The sequence below is a fragment of the Typopeltis vanoorti genome, chromosome 7, assembly GCF_054136105.1.
Source record: "Typopeltis vanoorti isolate ZY-2024b chromosome 7, IOZ_Tvanoo_1.0, whole genome shotgun sequence".
In the NCBI taxonomy this organism is placed as follows: Eukaryota; Metazoa; Arthropoda; class Arachnida; order Uropygi; family Thelyphonidae; genus Typopeltis; species Typopeltis vanoorti.
The window spans coordinates 78440287-78461424 of record NC_143555.1 but is presented as its reverse complement, the minus strand read 5'-3'; the positions used below and the strand labels follow the sequence as shown (position 1 = coordinate 78461424).

The following is a 21138-nucleotide window of genomic DNA, read 5'->3' as shown; positions in this document are numbered from 1 at the left end:
CCCTTCTTGGAATTATCTTGACATCGAGCCTCTCATGGCATAAACACGTAACAACCATTGCAGCCTCAAAAAAAACTAGTCGCTCAAGATGTTACTTCACTCCTGAATAGCTGTTAACCTTATACAAATCACAAATCTGCTCAACCATCGAGTACTACTCTCACATATGGGGTGAGAGCAGCACTTTGAAGAGCTCCCTCAAGTGCTCAACTCAATACAGAGGAGAGCAATCAGACTTATTAATGAACCATCTCTTACCAACTCACTCCACCCCACTTTCGCACAGACGATCAGTCTCTGCATTATGTATATTCTACAAACATTTCCAAATTGGAAATTGTTCATCTCAAAAAGCATCAATAATTCCCCCACTTAGTAATAAGCTCGTTGGGACATGTGCAGCTGCTGCTCAACATCCCTTCACAGTGCACCTTGCAACCTACAGAACAAGTTTCTTCTCCTCCTCATCCCTGCAACTACTGTTTTGTGGAACAGTCTTCCTCTTGTTGTGTTCCCCCGGGGAATATGATATATACAGTCATTCAAATCAAATATTAAGAAGTTCCTTCTCACTCAACCCACCTCTCAGGTATGGGCCCAACATAAAAAATAAATAAAAATAATTCATAAAGCACATTGAATGAGTATTGCAGGAGTTTAGCTTTCACTGTATCTATCTATAAAGAAGAAATAAAATATAAAAATAACAGAGGCTTTACTCTCCGGTAAGAGATACGATATATACTTAAGAAGGGGATATAAAAAATATATATAGATAAACTATAACAGTAACTTCTCCTGTGTGTGGGTGGTGGGGGGGGGGGGGGTAAGGTTCGATATGGTTATCAGAATCAGTTTCAATTTAAGACAAATGGACAAGAATCTACATTTATGTTTAGTATATCTGTAAAAGACAAAAGCAAGATGAAAAGGCATTCAAAATGTTATAATTATCAAGTAAATGAGCCATTATATAGAGGGATACATAGTCTATGTATCCCTCTATATATTTAGAGTTGCAAATCTAAAGATTTGATCTGGCAATTGTGAACTCGTTTTTCTACAAGAGGGAAGAACTTTGATAACATTTAGGAGTGGTAACAACAGTTCACAAATTGACTACATTTTGACTAGAAGAAAACATCTTAAGGTTGTGACAAATTGTAAATTAATTCCAACAGATCAAGTAGCACAGCAACACCGACTGCTGTGCGCAGACTTTAAAATAAGATTGAAGATAAGAACCTCTGGATGCCATAGGATGAAGATAATTAAGTGGTTTCGCTTAAAAGAGGAGAGTGTGAGGAATCGTTTTAGGGAGAGGGTGTTAGAGAGGATTTCGGATGGACTGGAAAGTGTACAAGATTGGTGGAAACATAATTCAGAAGTAATCCTGAGCTATACAATCGAGGTGCTTGGTGAGACATCTGGAAAGATTAGAGAGCAGAAGGAGGGTTGGTGGCGGAATAATAATGCACAGTGGCAGTGACAGCTAAGAGGAAGGCAAAGCAGAAGTGGGATGAGTCAAGAGTGGAAGAGGACAGAGAGAGAAAGCAAGAAGCCAAGAGAGTTGTGGCACAGGCAAAGGCCATGGCATATCAAGATCTGTATGATCAATTAGAAACAAAGGAAGGACAGAGAAAAATTTACCAACTAGCGAAATGTAGAAATAAAGCAGCAAAGGACATCTTACATGTGAGGCAGATCAAAGACGCTGAAGGAAGAGTATTATCGAGGGATGTGGACATAAGAAACAGATGGAAAATATACTTTGAGGGACTTTTCAATGAGGAAAATGCAAGGACTCACAGAGGAGATGGGCAGCCTTCTGAGGGGTTGGTGCAGAACATCAGTAGAGTGGAAGTGACGGAGGCCATGAAGAGGATGAGGAATGGAAAATCGGTGGGCCCCCCGACAGAATTCCAGTGTAGGCATGGAAGGCACTGGGGGAAGAGAGAATTGACATGCTGGGGGACCTTCATGAAAGTTTGCCAACAGGAAAATATACCCAAGGAATGGAGGGAGAGTACTCTTGTCCCCATCTACAAGGGTAAAGGGGGTGCACAAGACTGTAAATATTACAGAGGAATAAAGTTGATGTCCCACACAATGAAAATCCTAGAAAAGGTTCTTCATGGTAGACTGAGGAAGGAGGTGGAGATTACAAAGGAACAATTTGGCTTCACGCCTGGTAGATCAACAACAGATGCTATCTTTGAGTTACGGCAGATGATGGAAAAGTTTCGAGAGAAACAAAGGGAGCTACATCTGGCATTTATTGATCTGGAGAAAGCATACGACAGAATGCTAAGGCAAGAAGTCTGGAGGTGTCTGAGGAAGAAGAAGGTGCCGGAGAAATGTGTCAGGTTGTTGCGGGAAATGTACAGAAATGTGAAGACAAGTGTTCGGACCTGTCTAGGACAGACAGAAAGTTTTCAAGTAACAGTTGGCTTGCATCAAGGGTCAGCATTAAGTTCGTTTCTGTTTAATATTGTGATGGAGGTGGTAACAGAGGAGGTGAGAGAAGGTGCGCCTTGGACAACGTTATATGCAGATGACATCTTGCTGTGTGCAGATTCGAGATAAGAAGCAGGAACTAAACTGGAAAGATGGAGAAAAGTACTGGAAGAGAGAGGTATGAGAGTGAGCAGAAGTAAGACAGAATATATGTGTTGCACAGTGGGCGGCGGACAGGAGACAGATCTGGAGCTGGAAGGAAATGTCATCAGGAAGGTGACAGACTTTAGATACTTAGGTTCAACAGTGGAAGAAGATGAAGGAGCTGAGAAGGAAGTGGGATGCAGGATACAAGCGGGTTGGAGGAACTGGAGGGAGATGGCTGGAGTGTTATGCAATAAGAGTGTGCCGATCAATCTGAAAGGCAAAATCTATAGGACAGTAGTGAGGCCAGCTATGACATATGCTATAGAAACTGTGGCCCTGAGGAAAAATAACATCAGCAGGATACAAGTAGCAGAGATGAGAATGCTTTGGTGGATGCTGCGGTGTGACCAGAAAGGATCGTCTGAAAAATGACTATGTCAGGGGAGCAGTGAAAGTTATGAACTTAGGAGCGAAAATACAGGAGGCAAGGTTGAGATGGTTTGGTCATGTGATGAGGAGGAAGGACGAATATGTGGGAAGAAGGGTCATGCAGATGGATGTGCAAGGAAGGTGGAAGCGTGGGCAGCCAAAGAAGAAATGGAGGGAGCTGGTAGAAGAGGACTTGAGGATGAAGAACTTGGATGTGGTGACAGCCCAAAACAGGAATGTGTGGAGGGGACTCCTTATCAACAGTGACCCCACTTAAGTGGGAGAAGCTGCAGAAGAAGAAGATTTAGAGTTGCAAATCTACAATTAGAACTGAAGGGAGACCATTTGATGTAAAATTGGGTGTAAGGTAAGGATGCATGCTATGTTTGTGTATGAACCACATTATGAAAGGTGGAATTAAACCTAATATCAGAATTTCAGTTATTAAGCTCAGCTGTACACTTTCTGCAGATTACTCCTATATAAATCTTCTACCACTCTTTTGGTATGAAAATAGGCAGTAACATAGAAACCATTAACTGCATCCTCACTTGACTGGAATATGCAATTCTAAGCCTTTCTTCGATTGGTTCCTGAGTTAGTCAATCTTTGGCATGGGCAAGTGAGTTTTTGTCCCGTAAACTCAAGGAAATTAACTGTAGAGCCCACATCATTTCAAACAGTAACATATCTGTTAGGTACCAAAAGATGACAGTACTGGTTTGCCAGTCTCTTCATCGGTGGCTGCCTATAATTAGTGATAGTCATTGGCCAGCTATATCTGATTGCCAGTATATATATATATATATATATCATCATCATCAAATTCCTGCCATGTACCCTCAAGGGGTGTACAGGATATTATAGTACTACATGAAAAAAATTACATCATTACTAACTTCCTATGTAAAATTTTCCTCCAAATCAGTCTGTTACTTGTCAAGATTCCAACATTATCAGATCTTATATTTCTATCGTCTAAGGCACTTCGTACCGTCAATCCACCTATATCTTGGTCTTCCTCTGGGTGGTCGTTTTGCTGCCAACCTGGCAGAGAACATTTGTTTTGCTAATCTTTCTTCGCCCATTCTGTTTAAGTGACCATACCACCTGAGATTAGCTCTGCTAACACATTCCTGGATGCTGACAATGTCAAGTTCTTTCCTAATATCCTCGTTTTTAATATGATATTGCCATTGATACCATCTGTTCATGCCTCTGATCTTTCTCAGGACTCTCATATCTGTGGTCTCTAGTCTTTGGTCAAGTGTTTTACTTCTGCCCCAGCTCTCAGATCCATAAGTTAAAACTGGTTTGAACACTATCTTGTATACAGCTAATTAAGTGTTCCGACTAATTTCTCTCTTATTCCATATGAATTTATTCAATTGACTTCCCACCATACCAGCTTTGCTGATTCTGTTGTCTATTTCTATATTTAATTTACCATCTTCAGTAAAAATCGTGACTAAGTAGCTGAAATGTTTTACTTGTTCCACAGGTTCCCCGTTCACAACACAGTTGACATTTTCAACAATTCTACCTATTTTCATTGTCTTTGTCTTTTTAATGCTGACCTTCATACCATATCTATTACAACAGTTATTCAATTTAGTCAGGGAATCTTGCAAACTTGTAGCGGATTTATTTAGAAGTATAACATCGTCCACATAAAGCAAAGAGCTGACATTAACATCTCCAATTTTGATATCATGTTTAATACCACTTTCCTTCATAATGCGATCCATAAAGGTAATGAATAACAGAGGGGATAATGTACATCCTTGTCTCACACCAGATTTAACATTAAACCATCTTCCTGTACTTCCTTCAATTCTAACTGCTGACTTACAACTCAAATAAAGACTAAGTATTGCTTGATATAATGCCCCATTGACACCATATAACTGTAGCGTATTGAATAGCTTCTCTCTTGGCACCTTGTCATATGCCTTTTCCAAATCGACAAAACTTAAATACAGTTCTTTGTTATATTCCCATGCTTTCTCGACTATTTGTTGTAAAGTGAAGATCTGATCCTGACAGCCTCTATTTGGCCTGAATCCAGCTTGTTCTTCACCAAGCTTTTCTTACACAATTCTTCTCAACCGTTTCTCAAGTATACTTGCATAGATCTTGCCAGGAACACTCAGTAGGGAAATACCTCTGTAATTCTCACATTCAGTTTTATTTCCCTTTTTATATATGAGTACTATGAGAGCTCTACTCCAATCATCGGGAATTTGTCCCTCTGTCCAGGCTTTCTGAACTATGCAGTGCAGCCACTGTAAGACTTTTATACTACCATACTTCAGCATTTCTGGTTGAATATCATCTACTCCTGCTGCCTTTCCACATTTTAAGCCTTTGATGGCTTTTTCTGCTTCAAGTATGGATATGTATTCCTGACTGCATGCCTTGTCAGTGTTTTTTACCATTGTGCTCTCATCACTGCTTGTTTCATTTAGCAGTTTTTCAAAGTAATTACTCCATACTTCAAGGATATCTTTTTCTCCCGTTTTCATGTCACTGTTATCATCTCTAACTCCTTTTACAGCACTCTTTCCTCCATTCCTAAGCTTCTTCAACAACCTCCAGAATATTTTGCCACCTTCTTGATATTTATTTTCTATGTTCTTGCCAAAGTCCTCCCATGACTTTTGTTTAGCTAGTTTTACACAGTGTTTAGCATTCATGCATTTGTCTCTGTATTCTCTAAGAGCACAAAGCTGACTTATTTGCCAGGAACTTTTGATATGCTTTCTTCTTTTCCTTCGCTGTCTCTTTAACTTCCTGTGTCCACCATGGAGTTCTAATTTTTCTATCCTTGCAGACAACTTCACCACATGCCTCTCTAGCTGAATCAATCATGGTTCCTATACACGAGGTCAAGAGACCTGTAAGCACATCAGGTGCAGATGAGGACTGAGATAGAAGGGTTTTTTTTTTTTTCTTAAGAGCTGCAAGTTGTATCATTTGGGAATACTTCATGAGGAAGGCTGTTCCAAAAGGAAAGAGGTGGACAGAATAAAAGAGGAAGAGGAGAAACAGGTTCAGTGTGTATGTGTTTGCTAATTTATGAGAAAAGAGTAATGCCAGGAAATCAGCTTTATATTTGAGTGAAATAACAGTCATGCCATCAGGATGAGAGAGGTGGAGGTGAATGAGAGCAAAGTTGTATCCAATGGCCTTAGCAAGGGACCAAAAGGTGCAGCTTCCATTTGGACAGGAGGACAAGTTTTTTTTGCTGTTGGCCTTTATGAAATCAGTTTGGATCTACTGGTGATTGATTTGCATATGTTGCATGCTTTTGTGTATGCAGAGTATGAAGCTAGAGTTCTTGAAGTAAGCTACCTGCAGTAAGTTTCTTTTTTTTTTTTTTTTTTTTACTGCTTTGGTACACTTTTGGTTGAACCAGGACTTGGAAAGCAGATAAGAATTGGGGATGAATGTTTTCATACCAGTGATAATAAGTTCTGTAACTCATTCACAGCAGGTGTTAAGGTCAGCGGAAACAATAGTCAGACTAAGAAAAGGTTGGGAGTGGGGCAGTCTGTGAGAGAGAGAGAAGAAACTTTTGTTCAGAGGTGATCTCTACAGTGTATCGGGAAGGAGAATTGGTTGAAAAGAGATCTGGAGTATTTGGTGAGTGAAGCTGGTTATCAAGAATTCAAGTAGGTAGATCTGTGTTAAGCGTTACTTATGGCAAAGACTTACTTCTCATCCAGCTTGGTCAATATTATATTCTAGTAGCAAGGCTTATACGTTGGTCATACATAACTGGTAATTAGTTTACGGAATTAACAACGCATATAAAGTATATTAATTAAAGGTAACTTTAATAAATAACTTCTATATTTCAGCAACGTAACATTGCCATCTTCAGGAACATAAAGATATGGTATGTGCCCGCAGGCACTAACAAAAGCAAATGAGGAAGAAAGCAAGAAACTAATATTGTTCCTAAAGTCCTAATGGTGCCCTCTGGTGGGCTAATTTGGTTGACTTGGCAGTTGGGCTGAAGTTCTCAAAATGTAAGTCTCCCAAATTTAGGGTAGTTTCATGCACCCAAATTTGTTGAGGTTAGGAACGTTTTTTAGAGCTGCTGAAGATTCCTTGAATAATCTTTCGTATTTAAACTTGCTGTGGTGTATTATTTTTGTTTTCTTCCAACGAATTCTATGGTGGGTATCTAAGGCATGGTATGCCAGCCCAGAGCGGCTGTACTGGTGAAACCGGATGTAGTCTTTGTGTTCGGAAATCCTGATATTTGTTGTTCTGCCTGTTTGGCCAAAGTAGGACAATTTGCAGCTGCAAGGGACCTGGTATACACCAGGTAGGTGTAGGGGAAGTGGTTGGTCTTTGGTAGAGCGGATAAGGGATGCCAACTTTTTATATGGTCTGTAACAAGAAGTAAGGTCATATTTTCTGAGGATATTGGTTATTTTCTCAGAGGTGCCCTGGATGTAGGGGATGGTGATAGATTTGGTGTAATCTTTATTGTGGAGGGGGGGAGGGGGTTGTGTTTTATTGGTTTGAGTATTTTTTGGATTTTTTTGGGGTTATAGCCATTGGCTAAGAAAGTGGTGTGGATGTGGTTTAGTTCAGTAGTTAGGGCCTTGTCATCTGAGCAGATTAATTTTGCCCTGTTATATAGTGTTTTTATAACCCCATATTGTTGTGGGGGGGGGGGGGAATTGCTGTGAATGTATCTGCCAGTATGGGTAGGTTTTCTGTAAACAGAGAAAACCAAAGATCTATCAAGCTGGCGGGTGATTAAAGTGTCAAGGAAGGGGAGGGTGTTGTTTTCCTCTTTTTCTAAGGTGAACTGGACTCTGGGGTGTTGGTTGTTTAAGTGTGTTAGGAAGGAGTGGAGTGAGTCTGAGCCATAATGGTCAGTTTTGACGTCTCCTCCCTATTCACTAATGTCCCACTCAAAAAAACCCTAGAGCTCATCCAAGCCAAGTTTCCTCCCGATATCTCAGCCTATTTCGTTTGGCAAGGAAAGTTTTACAAACAGATAGAGGGGGGGGACAGCCATGGGTTCACCACTTTCCCCACCCTTGGCCAATTTCTTTATGGAGACCTTTGAAGAGAAAGCCTTAAACTCCGCCCCACAAAAACCCACTATTTGGTTTCGGTACGTGGATGATATGTTCGCTATTTGGCCACATGGCTCATACTCACTCCACTCCTTCCTAACACACTTAAACAACCAACACCCCAAAGTCCAGTTCACCTTAGAAAAAGAGGAAAACAACACCCTCCCCTTCCTTGACACTTTAATCACCCGCCAGCTTGATGGATCTTTGGTTTTCTCTGTTTACAGAACACCCACCCATACTGGCAGATACATTCACCAGCAATCCCCCCCCCCCCACAACAATATGGGGTTTTAAAAACACTATATAACAGGGCAAAATTAATCTGCTCAGATGACAAGGCCCTAACTACTGAACTAAACCACATCCACAACACTTTCTTAGCCAATGGCTATAACCCCAAAAAAATCCAAAAACTACTCAAACCAGTAAACCACAACCCCCTCCCCCCCCTCCACAATAAAGATTACACCAAATCTATCACCATCCCCTACATCCAGGGCACCTCTGAGAAAATAACCAATATCCTCAGAAAATATGACCTTACTTCTTGTTACAGACCATATAAAAAGTTGGCATCCCTTATCCGCTCTACCAAAGACCAACCACTTCCCCTACACCTACCTGGTGTATACCAGGTCCCTTGCAGCTGCAAATTGTCCTACTTTGGCCAAACAGGCAGAACAACAAATATCAGGATTTCCGAACACAAAGACTACATCCGGTTTCACCAGTACAGCCGCTCTGGGCTGGCAGACCATGCCTTAGATACCCACCATAGAATTCGTTGGAAGAAAACAAAAATAATACACCACAGCAAGTTTAAATGCGAAAGATTATTCAAGGAATCTTCAGCAGCTCTAAAAAACGTTCCTAACCTCAACAAATTTGGGTGCATGAAACTACCCCAAATTTGGGAGACTTACATTTTGAGAACTTCAGCCCAACTGCCAAGTCAACCAAATTAGCCCACCAGAGGGCACCATTAGGACTTTAGGAACAATATTAGTTTCTTGCTTTCTTCCTCATTTGCTTTTGTTAGTGCCTGCAGGCACATACCATATCTTTATGTTCCTGAAGATGGCAACGTGACGTTGCCGAAATACAGAAGTTATTTAGTAAAGTTACCTTTAATTAATATACTTTACATGCGTTGTTAATTCCGTAAACTAATTACCAGCTTGGTCAATAGTGTTGGAATAAGAAAGCGAGTTGGAATTGTGGACATTGAGGTCGCCCAGGATTAAACGTAGAAATTAATAATAGAATAAGTTGGGATGCCAGTTGAATAAATTCATATGGAAGAAGAAAAAAAAATAGCAAAATACAAAACAAGCAGTTTGCAGAATTATATTTGAAGTTATGGATCTGAAAGTTGATTTAGTTAACATGCTGCCACGCTACTTCGGCATAGTTTGTTCCAAGCAATTTCACTTCAAGGTCAGTACGGATAATCTCGTTGCCGGCGGTAAGCATCATACGAGTATACTCGTAGCTGGCTTGTGGGGCTCATATACAAACTACGAGTATACACAATTTTGCTGCTAGCCCCACACGCCAGGCATTTTCACTTCTTCAAGGTCAGGATGGGTATTCTCGTTGCCGACGGTAAGCATCATACGAGTATACTCGTAGCTGGCTTGTGAGGCTCATATACCAACTACGAGTATACTCGTAGTTGGCAGCAAACGTGTTAAACAGTTGACTGGAACAGAATCATTGTGTAGACAAAACAAATTTAATGAAAGTATGCATTAGCAGAGCTTGAAAAATTCTCTGCTGGCTCATCAGTCAGGAAATATCTCACTCTAGTCAGATGTCAGCCTTGGGTGTACCCTACCCATAGTCACCTAAATTGCCCGTTCAATTCCAGACCTGGTCATTTATAGATTTTGTTAATGTGATGGCTAATTTTTATTCTGTAAAGAAAAAACTCATACATTTTATCAGTGGTACATTTTTTATCATGTGACATATGATCAAGTGGCAACTCAGAAAATTTCCAAAAACATTTAGGTCAGATATATTGGATGGGGGGGGGGGGGGGGGGAGATGTAATGCATCTTCCTGGGTTTAATGGTTCTAAATTATTCAATTGCTCCATATTCCAGTACAAAATACATCAGTTACTGCTGTCCACTGTGCATTTGAAGGTGTGATATCATATCAGAATTATGGTTCCTTTGCAGTATGACTGAACACACTCTCAAGATAAAATGATATGAGAAAATCTTCATCATATTACATTGCGACAAAATCAGTGATATTGAGAGTTTATTTTTCACTAGGTTAGACTATAATCAATTTAGTTTGCTCTCACTGGAATAAAGGATTAAACTAAATTTATTATAGTCTAACCTAGTGAAAAATAAACTCTCAACATCTTTCTCTAAATCCAGAGTAATTTAATAAAAAAAGGTGGCAAACATTTTGGCAACTCCTGTAGGTAAAGATGACCTTGGTACTGCTTCTACCAGGTATCTCTAACTCTGGGCCTGGCTCCCACTGAAGAGACCTCAATAAAGGTCGAAACTAGTATGGGTAGTGGCCAATCCCTTAATGCATAAGTATACATATCCACAAGGAGATGTGTTTTGCATTATGGGAGATACTGGGATAGGAGTGTTGGTAGCTTGCTCCAACTTTGCTACGAGTTGCCTGGTGTTGCACTACTTACCCAGGTAAGATAGGACAACACTATATTCAGTCCTGAAGATATTTTCAGGTGCAAACTTTGCTCTCACTGGGATAAAGGATTAAACTAAATTTATTATAGTCTAACCTAGTGAAAAATAAACTCTCAACATCTTTCTCTAAATCCAGAGTAATTTAATAAAAAAAAAGGTGGCAAATCTTTTGGCAACTCCTATAGGTAAAGATAACCTTGCTACTGCTTCTGCCTGTTATCTCCAACTCTGGGCCTGGCTCCCACTGAAGAGACCTCAATAAAGGTTGAAACTAGTCTGGGTAGTGGCCAATCCCTTAATGCATAACAGTATACATATCCACAAGGAGATGTGTTTTGCATTATGGGAGATACTGTAATAGGAGTGTTGGTAGTTTGCTCCACCTTTGCTACAAGTTGCCTGGTGTTGTACTACTTACCCAGGTAAGATAGGACAACACTATATTCAGTCCTGAAGAAATTTTCAGGCGCAAACTTTGTTTGCTCTCACTGGGATAAATGATTAAACTAAATTTATTATTAAAATCAGTGATAATTGACAAAAGGCATTTATAATGGGCATGCCTCACTGAATTTATATTATATGAATAAAAAAAAAACTGATGATTCGACTGAAACTTTTTTCTCCCTCCTCACTTTTACTAAAAATTCTCACTCCTCATGGACAAGCAGACAAGAGCTTTTTTCAAGTCCTGTGCATTAGTGCACTTCTCTCTATAAGGATCAAAAATAATATCTGTAGATATTATTTTTAATCCTTATAGAGAAAATTAATGAGAGAATTTAACTGGTTAATTAATGTTAACCAGTTAAACAGTAGAATGTTAAACTGGTTAACATTAAAAATAGTTTTCGTATATTGGAAATACATAGAGATTACAGTATAAATTACTTAGTCTAACCTGAGTCACACATGGAAGACCCAGCAGGAAGAGGATAAAGCACATGAAAGCAGTAAAGGCAATTTTCTTTTTCTGTAGGAAGTCAGGAAATTCATCAACAAAAGCACTGACCATGGCTTCAAACATCCCAAACTGCAAATAAATTAGCCAGTGGATTAAAATTTAAAAATAAAAATTCTATTGTTCAAATATTATAAATGTTTACATCAAACAAGCATATACACAACACACATGCACTCACTCACACACGCCACATGCGCATACAAAAGACATCACTTTGTGGCCTGCAGTCATAACAGATTACTCAACAAACACATATTTGATTCATACATGCACTGAACTTTTTATTTAAATGAATTAATAAAAGAACAGTGTTCTTATCCATACAAATCATTGTGATATTTTCCATCAATAATCAAAATTTTGATTTTCTTTTCTAAATAAATATCAGTTACAAAATCATAAACAGTAATGGGCCTGCATATAAGTAAATTTCATGGGTGTGCATGAATATACACACAGACACACACACACACACACACACTGCACATCATTTAGTTACAACACATTGGTCTTCAGCTATAAAATGGGAGTTGGAATATCACCCTTCTGCATTACAAGGTTTACAGATTTAAGTGGCATGACAAGGTAATGTAAAACCAAAATTTTGTAATTAGTAACACTGGAAACTATGGTAATGCAAAAAAAAAAAAAATGCTACCAAGAAGAAACAAAAAATTCCTGATATTTTTAAAAGGAACTTTTAAAAAGTTATTCATTATAGAACTATAGCATAAAAATGCAAAAGTCCATTTTTATGCATTAAATTATTCTTTAATTCACTCTGGTATGCTTTATGTATTATAGCCATGATGAGCAATTTGTGATATATATGTCTAATAACAACAGGTGTCAGAGTTTACAGAAACTTAAATTGAGATACAGATCAATACCTCCACACAGAAATAAAACTTGGGAGAATATATGCAACATAATACAGAAAGTAGCCAATGACAGCCTAGGAAAAAGGGGGTAAAATTGCACAGGAAAAGAGGAATCAGAAATTGGAACAAATATGGAAAAATGAAGCGTCCAGAAATAGTTATCTTATGATCCAGCTGAAAATAACCTAAATTATAAAATTAAAGAATGTCATAGCTAGAAGGGAAATTAGAACCTTATATAGAGAAAACTGGATTAACTATGTAAAGGAACTGGAAACAGTTAAAAGAGTAATACAGATATAAATAAGTAAATGGCAATGAAAATTTATGTAAAGATAAAGTAATAATAAATTAGAAACCATAATATTATATGAATTAACTGAAACTCTAAAGAAAATGAAAGACAAAATAAAGCATCACAAAATAATGAAATAAATATGCATGCTGGCTTGGAACTTCATAGTTCCAAGAAATTGTGCAATCTGGAGCAACTCCAGATGACTGGAAGAAATCCAGTGTTTTGATTATTTTCAAAAAGTTCAAATTGTAGATGAATAAGTCTATTGGATTCTGGATACAAAATATATACAGCAGTATTGAAAATGAAAATAAATAGCTGTATAGAAAAACATTTAGAAGAACAAAATTGATTTAGAAAGTGATTTAGGGAAAGATTTAGAATATAACTTTTATCCAAGCTGATGGTACATTTGCATTTCTTCCAATAGTAATTTATTGATCTTACAAATCCCTTAATATGCTCCATCATACATTCCAAATCTTGATACCATCAAATCCAATGATAAGAAAAAATTGTATTTTAGAATGTGATAAGTTCAAATCTAATCCTTGATCTCTGTGTATTTTACAAATATTTGGCCATTATGAAATATATAATCAATCTGCAGGCTTTGTACACATTATATATTCACATACTTGAACCAGCATGAGCTTCACCTCTTTATTTACCAATATCCCCCTTTCTGATATTACTGAAAAATGTTTTCTCCTTAACATCATTGTTCTCTTCAATTTTGCCATGCATACTAGGTACTTCACTTGGAGGGACAGCATATATAAAGGGTAAAGCCATGGGCTCTCTCTCCTCTTCCTCTAGCCAATTTCTATATGAAACATTTTGAAAAACATCATCTCAATACTGCCATTCTTAGACCTTCTATCTGGCTAAGATACCTTGATGTGTTCTCCATTTGGCCACATGACTCAAGCACATTAGACTCCCTCCTCCACCTCAACACCCCAAAATCAGTTTACTACAGAAAAAGAAAATAACAATAGCCTGTATTTTTCTCTTTCCTTCTCGGTTTATAGAAAACTCCCCTGTGCAGGCAAACAGATACACAAACTTTCCCATGTCATTAAACCCTTGTCAACAGGCTTCCTTTACAGCTGAACTAGCCTTTATTTCTCAGACCTTCCTGTCTTTTTGGCATGGTAGCCATGGTAGCAAAAACAGTTGTTCCTCCTATCCCTCTCAATATACAAATTACAGTAATGCTATCACCATTCCCTATATTCAGGTGTTCTGAATATAGGGAAAAAATAGTCAGAATATTAAAGAAATATAACCACTGCACTGCTTTCAAACCTCATCATCTAAAGCTGGCTGCTCTCTTAAGGAAGAACTTCCTTCTCTTTTTCTTGTAAACACTTGAAATTACTGGGGATTTGACTTGCAGAATAAGAAATACACCTGCTGCCATAACTATGGTTATTCAGGTCTAATTAGTCATGGCTCTGTACAGAATCAAATGAAAAAAAAACTACCCTACTTCATCTCAACAAATACAAACTTGAAAAACTTTTTTGAATCAGTAGATTTTAAAAATCAATTTGACCTAAATGAATATGGTTGTGTTATACTTCCCAAGATTTGGGTAACTTTAATTCTTATGCCTTCCACCCAATAGCACCAACAGAGGGCACCCCTCATAGGACTTTAGGCTTATAGTCTAACTTCTTTCATTTATTGTTTTGTGGGTTTACAATCTTAATATTGTATCCCTGATGATGTCTCTATGACAGACAAAAATATATAACTATTAAACTTGTATTTAATTATTTCCCTGTGCTGCATTCATTCCATTAAATCTAATTATGAATGTAAACTAGCACCGAAGCCTAAATATTCGTATCTTCCCATACTACTCTTTTGCAACCAGGAAGGTGCTATTTCAAAGTTTGAAAAATACTGCTATGTATTCATGACATGGAGTTGGTGAAGAAATATAGGACTCTCATTCAAAAAATTGGAGAAAGAGAAGTGAAGAACAGACTATCTATGGGAGTTATGTTGAAGGTGCAGTGAGAAAAGGAGCTAAGGATAGGCTTTTTTTATATGGAACGTGTTGGACAAGTGGAATGTATTACCTAACCATTGGATTTACTGACAATGAAATTTCATCACAGGCATGTGTGAAGTACAAGAAATACTGTTCCTGTTGAAACATCATGAAAATGCTGAATTCCAATGCAAATATAAAACCATAAACATATGTACATAACATGTAATTGCACAGTGACTTTTTCAAAATAAAATATGTGATTATCAAGTCTTTACATGATTACAGGCTTTGAGTTGCCATGGCAGTGTGAATATGTTTTATATGTACCTAGTGATCTGTTTATGTAATGTTGCTGGAAGTTTTTTCTACTAAGGCAAGTGATGTGAAGTCTTAGCTTCCTTAAAGGAGTTGCCCATCCTGAAAATACTTCAGGAGCAAACTTTGTTTGCTTACACTTGGATAAAGGATTAAACCAAGTATATAATTTCTTGGTATCTTTAATTTATGTTTATGTTTTGTGTTAAGAAAGTTACTGCATAAATAAATATTTTGTATTTATTGAATTAAAAGCATACCAAAAAAAAATCAAATACTTTATAGTAACTAGAGTGCTCTCCCAGGTTACTTGTCAAATGAACAAACCTTCAATTAACCAACCATTGAATGGGCTAGTGTGTCAAATAACTTTTGGTGCAACACTAACTGTACTTTCAGTTATTCAACTTTTCAATTGCTAACTGACAAACTGTCCTTCTCCTGTAGTTTGATAATTCAGGTTCAGGGTAACAGATAATGGAATTACTTATCCATTAAAACAATAATGGGAACAATAATACATTTGTATACAAAGTGTATAATATTAATATACACTTTTTATACATTCAGTTAATAGGTTTTAACTGAATGTTAAAATTTCACCATTATGTACAATATTGAAATCAAAACGTTCTCAATTACAAAAATAGCTGATAGCCTCTTTTATGTACTCTTACAAAATTCAAATAATGTGGGAGCATATATACATCATTCTGTATTATATTGTATGTACAGTTATGTTCAAGGAACAAACGAAAAAACTTTTCCTAACATAGTATGAATGTAATAGCTATGTAAGTGAAAATGATTTTAAGGAACTATATTTTAGAAAAAAAAAAATTAATAAACTGTTGAAAAAATGCATTAGAAAATACAAGTTCATTTCAGCTTGGGTATGCTAAAAAGCATTATATGCAGATAAGCTTTGTTTAGTTTACCAGAAGAATTTGTAACAGAACCAAATGTTATGGCCTATAGTATTAAAAATAAATAAAATAAAATAAAAAAACACCGATTTTATATTTTTCAAGTCCTTAAGTGAGGGACTATGCATATATCATAAGAACGAACCCCCATTAGTCATTCATCACTATATATTTATAAATCCTAGCTTGTCATACCTTGTGCTACTCCCCTCAATGACACAGAATAACATAGGACTATTTGATTTGTTACCAGCTCCCTATCGACATCAACAATTTCCATCAATATGTCTGGAATGTTTATACTTTACATTTCCTTTTTTTTTTTTTTTAAGTATTAACTGTATCAATCCACCAAGATCTTAGTCTACTCCTTGCTACTTTTCCTGCCATTGTGGTATCAAACAACTGTATTGCTAACTTCTCCTTTTCCATTTTCTTTGTGTCCAAACAACTTAGATTACCTCAGTACACAATCTAGAATGCTAACAATGGCATGTTCCTTTCTAATATTTTTATTTTTGTGATTCTGTTATTCACTGCCCTAATTTTTAGCAAAACTCTGATCAGCTGCTTTGTCTAAACCAAGCTCTGATTCATAAATAAAAATTGGTTTCAAGACTGTCTTATTGTACTGCTAGTTTAGGGTATGGGCAAATTTCTCTTTTTTCTGCATAAATTTATTTAGCTATCTTTCTATCATACTGCAGTGGATGTTTTCAATGTTCCTGCCTATTTTCCTAGGGTCCCCCCCCTTCTGAATTTCATAACTTGCTACCAATTTAGTGCAAGAGTCCTAATGATTTCTTCTGGATTTACTTAGGAATACAACATCATATGCATTACATAAAAGAGCCGAGTTGAATATTTCCAATCTTGATATGTTAATGCCACTTTTCTTCATAATGTGATCCATATAGATGATGAAAAGAGTGGAGATGTATATATACTGCTTTTTCCTCATTTATTTTATAAAATTGGAGAATTTTAAACAAATGCAGAGTATTTTCTTAATGTAAAAATCTAATCCTTTTTTTGCCCTTTGTTCTCCTCCCAATCTCCTCTTTCACAATTTTTCTGAGCTTCTTTCCAGGTATGTTTGCTTAAATGTTACTGGAACACAACTCAGTAGGAAAATTCATGTATTGTCACATTTTATTTCACTTTTTACAGATGATTACTAGAGCCCTACTCCAATCATCTGGAATTCGACTTTCTGACAGGTCTTCTGAATTGCACAGTCTATACCTAATTTTAGCATTTCTGGATGAATACTGTAATACCATCTATACATACTGGCCACTGAATTAAAAATCTTTATGCAGATGTATGTAAACATCATTTACACAGCATCTATGTAGAATACTTGATCACGTGTGTCACCACTTGTTCTGGGCAATTATTTAAGAATGCTGCTGATCAGTAATCATCAATAGTGTTGAACACAATGGGAAAAACAAAGCATATTTTGGAGATTGATAAGGGACTTACTGTGGATGCTCATCTGGCAGAAGCCATGATTTTGAGAACAGCACAGCTGATTGGTTTCTCAAAAGGTGAGATAACCTGGGTGTTTAATTGGTAGAAAAATAAACTATATTGGTTTGTCTAAGAGGTGAAACTGTGTTCTAAGTCTGTCTGTCAGGAACAAGATCACCCTCTGAGAAGGGCTATATAGACAAACGGAACTTCCTGCATGCAGAAATTGACCAAAGCATTTAATGAAGGCTGTTCCTAATCCATATTGCTTATCTAAGAGGCATAACTGTGTCCTAAGATAGTCTGTCAGGAACAAGATTGCCTGTATGAGAAATGTTGTATGGACAAACGGAACTTCCTGCGAGCAGCAATTCACTGAAGCATGTAATGAAGGCTGTTCCCAATTCATATCTCACCAAACTATGTGCAGGAAATTGAAGAGGATCAGTATTGGCAATCACATGCCTATATGGAAACTACTGATTTCTGTGAAGTTTCTAATTCAGTGTTCTATCATTGCCTATCTCATTAAACAATCTTTCATAACTACTCCAAACATCTAGAATATCTTCATTTTTATGTCGCCTTTATCTGTGATCTCTTTTTAATAGTACTCTTTCATCTATTTCTTAGCTTTTTCAATAGGCACTGAAAGTTTATCTTGCAACTTAATCCTCTTTACCTTTTGTTTCATTACTTCAAATATATTTCTTCTTTTCCAAGACTGTCTGTCTCTTTTACTTCTTGAACCCACCACAAAAGTTATATTTTCTGTCCTTGCATACGATTTCACCATGTTTCTCTGGCTGAATCAATCAACATTTTCTTCAAATTTTGTCACTAAGTCTGGAAGATTTGGTTCTTGTTTTCAAACTCATTTTTTCTTAATATTTGCATTTTATGTTTGAGTCTACAGTTTTATCCTTTGAAAGCTGCTTTACTAATTTTTTTTTAAACTTTTATATGTTTTTCTCCTGCTCAATACTAAATGGTGATTATTTCTTAGTTCACATTCCCATATATTCAATGTATCCTAGCTAATGTGAAAATATCATTATAAACAAATAGCATAGTAACTGAGACTTGCTTATTCCTCATGTATTCTCTTCATGTAAATTTGTGTACATCTTTATGTTGCAGCATGATGTATGTGAAGACCAGTCCATGTTTTGAACAGAACACTAGCAGGTACTTACCATGATTATTAGCGATGCTCTTTTCTCCAAATTTCCAAACGTTTCTATATGCCTGGTGTTTATTTCTTGCTCTGCTGTTTAGATTTCCAACAAGAATCAGCTTTTCTTTTATGTCAGCTGCCTTCTCTGAAATCGAATGATTTCAGAAATTCCTTTAGTTCTTCCTTAGTAGAATATTCTCTGGGACCATAAGCACCAATAAGTCTGATGTGTTCACTGTTGTCTGAATATAACATCCTGTAGTTATTAATCAGCAGTATTTTACCTGTTTTTGTCATTCTTGTCTTTAAACTATGTTATTACAACATAGTACTTCTCTAATTATTCTACCAATTCCACTCCCTCTCCTTAGGTACCATCTTAGTGATGGTCCCTATCTTTGCACTGATTCCCTGACAAAAACTGTGGGCCATTGTTTGAATGAACAACAGGATTCTCCCCACCTTAACATGACATTTCATCCTGTGATACCACCATTATTGTTTGTGGTTTAGTCAATACAGAATACAATTTGGTCAGCTAATAATGGGATACACCATACGAGATTGAACATTTGGCCGGTTCTCCACATTCCTTACAGATTATATAGAGGCTTCTCCCGGTTATCTAATTCTGTCCCTTTACTGACTCCTGATGCAAGCTTAAAAATCATAAGTTTGGTGTAATTTAAAGTTAATTTTACCTCATTTACATTTGTTATTTCTAGATGAATCATTGTTGAATTTCTCCCCATAAAATAAAGACTGTTGTAAGTTATTTCTCAAACATACATCTTTTACATGCAAGCATGTGTGTGTGTGTGTGCAGAACGTAAATTTTAGTAGATAATATTCATTCCAGCATCTAAACATTAGCATGTAATATTAAAAATTAGCATAATAATAAATTATACTGCTGTTGGTGTTTTAAAAATTTTCTAAATTCACAACAAATTAATATAAACTCACATGCAGGCATATGCATTGTTTCACTACAATGCCAACAATATGAATTAATATGTGTCTGTTAGTAATATATGCAAAGGAGAAATCTGGGTACAGGATAATAAGGCAGTAAAGTGTGACACAGAGAGAAATACACAAAACATACACCATTGCAGAAGATAAATTAAGGTTAATACCACATAGTTAAAATATCTTTCACTCAGACATACTGTGTAAATAGCTTGTTGGATAAAATTGTTTTAAGTTTTTCTAAATAAATTATTTAACAATCTTGTGGATATTAAATATGAATACTGCTTTGCTTGTCAAACCTTAGAGTACCACATAAAAATCAAAGATTTCATGAAAAGTTTATAACAGATTTTAAAATGATGAAAGCAAAAGGATTTCAAGCATTAGTTTTAACCTGTGTAACAGAATAAATATCTGAAAATATATTGAATGTTTTATGACACTTAAATTGATCCACTGCAGTAGAGGTTCTATTGATTTCAGCAGACCCATTATGGAATAATTAGGGAAACAAATCAAAAGTGATCTATACTTGGACAAATAATAACATTAAGAAATGATGAAACTGTGAAGAAATAGTATGCAGTTTAGTTCACTATCACCAGTGATTAATACAAAGTAGTAGAAGTTAGAATTGCTGCTGATGTCAACTTTTCAGTTTCATGAAGTTGCAAGCAGATGTGTAAAAGGAAAGTCTGAGATGCTTGGGAGGGGATGCTACTGTGCTTCCAGTATTCTATTTTTATTCAAAAAATAAAAAATGCTGGATACATTTCAATTCATTTCATGTCGAGATCTTTAATTAAGATTGAGCTGCATGACCAAAAAAATAAAAAGTCCTTCCATATCTTCCCAATTAGTTCTCTGACTATTTTGCAGTTTAAAATCATTCTTAAAAGCAATGAATTTGATGACACTGAGATTAATAAATGAAATAATGAAGACAATTTTTGGACATTCCAAAAATTCACTATGATCTTTCTAGAAAGTATAAGCAGTTTTGCTGCAGAAAGATTTTAAATAATAAGAGACAAATCCTTAAGCCCTTATTCTTGCTCAGTAACATCAAAACAAAGAATTTTTTTTTGAACAAACTACATACATTTGTTTTTATCTTTTACCCAAGCATGAGTAAACAAAAGTTTGCATGTGAAGTATCTTCATGACCAGGCTATTGTAAAGGATGGCTATTGTAAGTGGGATACTCAGGCAATTTGGAATGAAGTCTACATGATAAGTTCATGATAAGTTGCCTAGTTGTGAAGATAATTCACATGCAAGTGTTTGTATGCTCAT

General features: G+C 36.4%; 1 protein-coding gene across 2 annotated transcripts in view; it reads right to left on the bottom strand.

Moving 5' to 3' along the window:
* Nucleotides 1–21138, bottom strand: part of LOC150104801 (sodium- and chloride-dependent glycine transporter 1-like) — a 211450-nt gene that overhangs the window by 29393 nt on the left and 160919 nt on the right. For both annotated transcript variants that reach the window (XM_090395361.1, XM_090395360.1), the window contains exon 10: nucleotides 11724–11855. In XM_090395361.1, the coding sequence (XP_090251487.1) occupies nucleotides 11724–11855 (132 nt within the window). The remainder of the gene's footprint in view (nucleotides 1–11723; nucleotides 11856–21138) is intronic.